This window comes from Lampetra planeri, unplaced genomic scaffold (genome assembly GCF_965212315.1).
Source record: "Lampetra planeri unplaced genomic scaffold, kcLamPlan1.2.h2 scaffold_920, whole genome shotgun sequence".
NCBI lineage: Eukaryota > Metazoa > Chordata > Hyperoartia > Petromyzontiformes > Petromyzontidae > Lampetra > Lampetra planeri.
Genome location: NW_027615742.1, coordinates 1 through 7,682, shown reverse-complemented (window position 1 = coordinate 7,682; position 7,682 = coordinate 1). Strand labels below are relative to the sequence as shown.

At 49.8% G+C, this 7,682-nt stretch overlaps 1 protein-coding gene across 1 annotated transcript; it reads left to right on the top strand.

The window, feature by feature from the left end:
- Nucleotides 1-2,960: 2,960 nt before the first annotated feature.
- On the top strand, nt 2,961-6,399 carry LOC144742225 (ral guanine nucleotide dissociation stimulator-like 1; the record flags this gene model as incomplete). Its single annotated transcript, XM_078624694.1, has 6 exons — nt 2,961-2,984; nt 3,911-4,202; nt 5,033-5,457; nt 5,739-5,993; nt 6,072-6,175; nt 6,315-6,399. Coding segments are annotated over exons 1-6 (1,185 nt in total), but the record flags the coding sequence as incomplete, so codon positions are not given.
- Nucleotides 6,400-7,682: the final 1,283 nt, after the last annotated feature.

Below are 7,682 nucleotides of genomic sequence, written 5' to 3'. Positions count from 1 at the left end.
TACGTGAGACTGTCTGTCTGCGTCACTACATTTAATCCTTTAGTTTTTTTCAGTTCAGTGTTGTTTTTTTTTCCTTGTCTTTTCATTCCTCGAACTCAAATAAATAGACATATCAATAACTAAGTATTTTCTATTTTGTTTTATTGCTTTAACTTAAATGAAGTTGTTAAGTTGATGAGTAATACTATGAAATGACGGCTGTTTAATATTATTGTATAGTATTAGACAAGCATTTGAATGGAATTTCTGCCTGGGTTATCAACCCAAACTATGTCTCACTACAACTTTTGTAAAATGAATAATATTGTAACTTTTTCTTTGTAAATGTCTTTCCATGTAGACTTCTTTGAAATCCACCTGGAAACTATTATTAACAATCCATCCATCCATCCATCTTCTTCCGCTTTATCCGGGGTGGGTCGCGGGGGCAGCAGTCTGAGAAGGGACACCCAGACTTCCCCCACCCCAGACACCTCCTCCAGTTCCTCCTGGAGGACTCCTAGGTGTTCCCAAGGCAGCCGAGTGACAAAGTCACTGCAGCGTGTCCTGGGTCTTCCCCAGGGTCTCCCTCAGGAGGCGTCCAGGGGGCATCTGATACAGATGGCCGAGCCACCTGAGCTGGCTCCTCTTGATGTGAAGGAGCAGTGGCTCTACTCCGAGCTCCTCCCGGGTGACAGAGCTCCTCACCCTGTCTCTAATGTCTAAATCTCATAGTACCTTATCATCCAAATAGACCATTACGCTCCCAAAATCTAGAACTGCTTGTTGTACCCAGAATATCCAAAACCACAGTGGGTGGCAGAGCATTCAGCTATCAGGCTCCCATCCTTTGGAACCACCTTCCACTTTGGGTCCGGGGGGCTGACACAGTTTCTTTATTTAAGAAAAGACTTAAGACATTCCTGTTTGACACAGCTTATAGTTAGGGCTGGCTCAGGGCTCAGGGTCAACTTAAACCAGCCCTTGAACCAGCCCTTAGTTAGTTGCCATAGGTCAAGACTGCTGGGGGAACTCATAGTCGTAACAGTGGCACTGAGCATTGGCACTAAGCCTCTTCTGGTTCCCACCTCCTTTCTTTCTCTCTCCCCCGTTTCCCCTTCACCATCACCCCCACCCCTCAAATATTTGTTCTATAAACATCTGCAGCATGTACCTTAACCCCTTCTCTCTGTCTGAGTTCTGGTGCCATCCAACCCGCACTGCCCGCCACCCAACCTGGAGAACTGCTTGACCCACTGATGCTACACGACACACCCACCCCCAGCGCCATAATCTACTGAACTGCCTCCTCATCTTCCCCATCTCCGAAGTTTCTCCAGCTGACATCTACCCCCCGGGTAGACATGGACTAATGGACTAAAAGCACTGTTGGACTCTGAACTGCCTCACATGCATTCTTGGACCTTCTAGACTTCACAAGCTGACTCACTGTTTGTTTATATGTTCATTGTCTGTGCATGCAACACCTATTGCAGGTCTGGCCGTCCCAGGGAGGGGGATCCCTCTTTCTGTGGTACTCCCTGAGGTTTCTGCCTCTTTTTCCCCTGTTATAAGGGTTTTTTTGGGCAGTTTTTCCTCACCCTGACTGAGGGTTTAGGACAGAGGGTGTAGCAATGTGTGGACTGTAAAGTCCATCGATACAATTGTAAATTGTGATGTTGGGCTATACAAATAAATTGAATTGAATTAATGGAACTCCCCGCCACCCTGCGGAGGAAACGCATTTCAGCTGCTTGTATCCAAGATCTATTCTTTCGGTCATGATCCAGAGTTCCTGCAAATTTCTCCATTGTGAGACGAATAAAGAAGGCCGGGTACTCTGCACTGCTGTTTTGCCCATAAGCCAAAACGACAGTGAGAGACGCATCCCCAACTCGGAAGGCGAAGGGAAGCGACCCTCTCGCTCAACGGCAAAAACTCTGACACATGGCGACTAAGCTGGGGAGCTATAAGCAAGCTCACACCAGCCCGTCGCCTCTCACTGTGGGCAACTCCAGAATAGAAGAGAGTCCAACTTCTCTTAAGGAGCTGGGTTCTTGAGCCCAAACCGTGCGTGGAGGTGAGCCCAACTGTCTCTAGCCTGTACCGCTCAACCTCCCGAACGACTTCTTTCTCAGCGAGGTGACATTCTATGTCCCCATAGCCAGAGTCATTGTCCAGGGTTTGGGCCGCCGGGCCCCCCCGCCCGCGGCCACCACCCAAACCGCAATGCACGGGCCCCTTCTGAACCTTGGGCCTACGGGAAGGTGGGCCTACGTCGCTCATTGTATGCCCAGTCAGGTACCGTAGGCAGAGACCCAATCCCAGGCCTGGCTCCAGGGTGGGGCCCCAGAGACGCCAATCCGGGTGACGTACACATCCTTGTTTTTAGACTGCTACTCATCGGGGGCTTTTTGAACCGCTTTTAGTCGGACCCCATCACCTAGGATCTGTTTGCCTTTGGAGACCCTACCAGGGGCATTAAAACCCCCGAAAACATAGCCCCTACGATCATACGGGTATTCAAACCCCTCCACCACGATAAGGTGGCGGTTCAAGGAGGAGATTATTATTATTAATAATAATCTTTGTTTATAAACACTGTTTTATTGATTTTATGAATATATTTTACTTTTTATCGTGTTCGCGCGCGCGCCGTGCGTGTTTGTTAGCGCGCGCGCCGTGCGTGTTTGTTAGCGCGCGCGCCGTGCGTGTTTCTCTACGCGCGCGGGATGAAACTCACAGGACTGCAATGGGAGGAGTCTAGCGGGTTGTGGGAGGTGTGTGTGTGTGTGTGTCAATTAGCTGGTATCGGTGCTGAACTGGGATTAGTCTCCGTGAGTTCACTCGCAGTTTTCGATGATATAATCGCGCAGAGGCTGTTTCTGCTGCTGTGATGTAAAAGTGTGTGTGTGAACCTGCAGACGTGCAGCTGCAGGACTCTGATTTGAAGATGGAAACACACAGTCGTTGAGTACGAGATGGGGAAATGGGAACTAACGATGGTGAGTCTGGACCTATTGAACCTTCACATCTCTATGGGTCAGAACCTGTGGAGCCAGTCGAGCCCTTAGAATCTATGGAACCTTTACAACCTGAGCTTTCTCCAGATAGAATGTGGTATAATAGTAACATGTGCACCTTCTCTGCTGCAGTTTCATGATCAAATGTGTCAAAGTTCAACTTTATAAAGAACTTTATTCTGCAAACGCGTGGCTCAGTCTGTTTATTACTGGTTCACTGTTTCTGTTTCAACTTTTAGCAAATTAAATTACGACACTTCTCAAGAAAACGTCTTTAACATGAGTAGTTTATTTATGTATTCAGCTTTAATGGAGGAAAAAAACTTCACGGTGAAGTGCTGTGTGTGTGTGTGTGTGTGTGTGTGTGTGTGTGTGTGTGTGTGTGTGTGTGTGTGTGTGTGTGTGTGTGTGTGTGTGTGTGTGTGTGTGTGTGTGTGTGAGTGAGAGAGAGAGAGAGAGACAGAGACACACGTCAGACATTAACCCTGTGGGGTGGAAGCAGCCGTGAACAGACACAAAATGGCCTCCAGACACACAAACTGCATGTGTGTGTGCTTGTGGAGACGGACTCTGACAGGATGTTTCTGACTTCAGACACATGAAGGTGTGGATGTACTGCGTGGATGTTTGTGGGGAGAAAACAATCTTCAGACGCAGTCGGTTTATGATGAACGAATGAATCTCCTGACTGTTCCTTCGTCTGCTGACGCCATGAAAACACCAGTGATGGTGGAAACGGAGATGAGTGTGTGTGTAGCTGCTTCGTCATCAGGTGTGTTTGTGTAAACATCTGCGTCACATGTCCTCACGTGCTCCTTCACCTTTTTCTGCTACTTTCTAACCACCTCTCTGCACGACCTTCGACCCCCAACGTTGTGACCCTTAACGACTATCTTTTTCTCCTCCAGAATCCGGTGCAGGAGTGGGGCGAAGAGGTTGAGGACGGCGCCGTTTATGGCGTCACTCTGCTGCGGGAGCCCGTCCAGTCCTCGCCTGACTCCACCCCCTCCAGCGCCTTCATCCAGTATCGAACCAGCAAGGTGCGGCGCTTGAAGGCCGCCTCCATCCCCCAGCTGGTGGCCCAGCTGGTCGACCCCCGCTGCCAGGAGCGGGACTACGGGCGGATCTTCCTGTCCACATACAGAACCTTCACCAGCAGCACAGAGCTCATGGAGAAGCTGTTCCTCAGGTTCGTCCGGTGCCACAGGTCCGATTCCTGCCACACACAAACTCCGACACACTCTGTATAGTGAACAAGCGGTGGGAGAAGACGGTCCAGTTCAGAGGTCATAAAACGGCACACAAGCACCTTTAAACGTTAACACATTAAAAAAAAACATGACTTCAGCGTTTATTAACACTGAAACAGCAAATGTCTTAAACCTTTCATGGTTGTTGTAGCTGAGTAGTCTACGACACGGGGGTGTTGCTGTGTCATTGAATTCCACGGCTGTGTTTAGGATTTTCATCGTTTCCTTCAAGAAATAGCCACTGAAAGTCAGACAATCCTGTCCCCACGCTAACTAACAAGATTACCATCGTGTTCCACTCACCAGTCACCGTCGGAACACAGAAGAACACAGAACACAGAAGTGACGCTCCAAGAGGGAGGAAAGTCACGTGATGCAAACGGTCCACTCAGTTATTGTCGTCTGCGGAGGTCCACGTCATGGGTCCGACTTAGGAAAAACAAGAATTGATAAGTCATTGATGAATAGGTCATGGAATAAAGTCATATTTTACATTTGTTAGCATAGCAGCGTGCTAACATGGAATCATAAAAGGAATTGTTCCTTTAATTAACGTTCTTCAGAAATCCAGTGGTGGCTGATTTTGGGAACCCAGCGGACCCCTGCAGCACCCCTCCCCCCCCGCCCCCCCCCCCCCCACACACACACACACACACACACTCATCCTTTGCATTGTTTTCGTCCTGCAGAGATGCTGACGCCTCCGATGTGGACAGCGGACGCTTCCTGTGGTGAGTTTTACTTCCATCGTTCCAGTTCCTGGTGTCTCTGATCGATCAGCGACATCTTCTTCGATGACGTCCCCCCTCAGTCGTCAGTCGGCCTTTGTCCACATCTGGTTGGACGAGTTCTCTGAGGACTTCAGGGACCCTCCCCTGCACCCGGCGCTCCAACTGCTCCTGGACCACCTGAGGATCAGCTCAGCCGTTTATGACAACCGGAATGTCCATCCCACCTTCAGCTCGCTGGTGGGACGAGCAGAACGTCTGCTCAGGAGCTTTAGAACAGGCAACGCACACAGACCTGCGGCCATCGGTCCGCTGGCCGTGTCCACAGCAGACACTCTGTCACATCTCAGCTCGGGTCCAACAGAGGAGGAGGAATCAGCTGATGAAGACTCAGGACTGGAGCAGTCGCTGGATGGAGGCCACATCATGGACTTCTCAGCCGTGGCCGTAGCAGAACAGCTCACCCGCATGGACTCTGTATGTGAGAGGAGATTCGTCACCCTCTTCACCTACTTTGCCTTTTTCTTCTTCCTCTTCTTCTGGACATGTTTCTTTTTCACCTTCACCTTTTTGTCTTCTTCTCCTTCTTCTTTGCCTTTTTGTTCTTCCTCTTCAGAACGGTTCCATGTCAGCTCTGTGACTGACACGTCAGGTTCGCCCCGCCTCTCGCCCAGTCTCTGCTAGGATTGGTTCCTGTGCCCTTTAACCTTGGACCTTCACCAGATGAACTAATTCAACCCACCCCTCCCGTCCTTCAGGCTCTGTTCGTCAAAGTGGTTCCACACCAGTGTCTCGGCTGCGTCTGGTCGCAGAGAGACAAGAAGGAGAACATGTCGCCCACCATCAGAGCGACCGTCGCCCAGTTCAACGCCATCACCAACCGCGTCATCGGGTCGCTGCTCTGCCTGCTCACCGCCGGCCCCGCCCCTTCCAGCCCACCCCTTTCCCACCAGTCACTCACGACGCCGGCGCAGAGAGCTCGCATCATCGAGAAGTGGATCAGAGTGGCTCAGGTTTGTGAGAGAGAACAAAGTCAACAGATTTATTATCGTTATTTATTGATTATTCTTATTTGCTGGTTTCCTCTGCAGGAGTGTCAGAGGCTGAAAAACTTCTCCTCACTCAGGGCGATCCTCTCCGCCCTTCAGTCCAATGCCGTCTACCGGCTGAGGAGGACCTGGGCTGCAGTGAGCAGGTCAGATGGTCTGCTGCTTTTATACCCGTCTGCTAACGAGGCCGTTGAACCCCCGATAAGGGCGACGGCACACATTACGTGTTGGCTGCTAAAAATGTGTCATGAAGAAGGTCATCTCCCCCACCTGTCCTCTCCGCAGGGACAGCATGTGCACATTTGACAGCCTCTGGGAGACGTTCCCCGCTGAGAACTGCGTCCTCACCAACCAGGAGTTGTTGCCAGAGGTGAGAACGGTCCTCTGTGTGTCAGGTCACCATGGTGACAGAGGGTGTTCTCAGAGGGTGAAGGTTCTCAGAGTGTTATGTAAAAAATCTCGTAAAATCTTAACGAGGTTCTAAACAAATCACAGTTAATGTTTGGACCACCAGGTCACTGAGTTGACCTGACAGCAGCGGAGCAGTGTCAGGGAGGACATGAGGTACCTGAGGTACATGAAGTACATGAAGTACATGGAATGTATGAGGTACATGAAGTGTATGAGGAACATGACATACATGAAGTGTATGAGGAACATGACGTACATGAATTATATGAGGCACATGAGGTACATGAAGTGTATGAGGAACATGACGTACCAGAGTTACATGAGGTTCATCAGGTACATGAAGTACATGAGGGACATGAAGTAGGCCACCGTGAGGTCTCATCTTAGCTGGAACACTTGTCGAGTTTGATTTCTTTTGTTGACAACTAGTGAATGAGTGGATGATTCCTCATCTGATCAGCCACTGTGTGGTGAACGGGTGGGTGAGTGAGTGAGTGAGTGTGTGGTAATGTGGAGCTTCTTTCGAGCTTCTGATGATAAAAACATATTTCAGTCACAGCGAGCAGTCTGTCTTTACAGGAGCACTGCATGTTTCTTGTTGTCTTAACTCTGCGTGTGACTGGTTGGCTCCCCCGTCAGTGCGACACTGGAACACACAAGACGTGTTGAGACGAAACATTTTTCCTTTGTGGACTTTCACTGCAGGACTTCATGGATTCTGTTTAGTTAATGTTAACAGAGAGGTGTTAATGGGAAACTGGGGACCTCAGCACAGTGTGTTCCCTCTGTTCTCTTTCTCTGCCTATCCTTTGAGCATCTGTCCTCTGTCCTTTGAGCATCTGTCCTCTGTCCTGTGAGTGTCTGTCCTCTGTCCTGTGAGTGTCTGTCCTGTGAGTCTTTGTCCTCTGTCCTGTGAGTGTCTTCCTCTGAGTCTCTGTTGTCTGTCCTTTGAGCGTCTGTCCTCTGAGTCTCTGTCCTGTGAACGTCTCTCCTCTGAGTGTCTCTCCTCTGTCCTGTGAACGTCTCTCCTCTGAGTGTCTGTCCTCTGTCCTTTCAGTGTCTGTCCTCTGAGTCTCTGTCCTTTGTCCTGTGAACGTCTCTCATCTTAGTGTCTGTCCTCTGTCCTCTGAGTGTCTGTCCTCTGTCTTGTGAACGTCTCTCCTCTGAGTGTCTGTCCTCTGTCCATTGAGTGTCTGTCCTTTGAACGTCCCTTCTCTGAGTGTCTGTCCTCTGTCCTTTCAG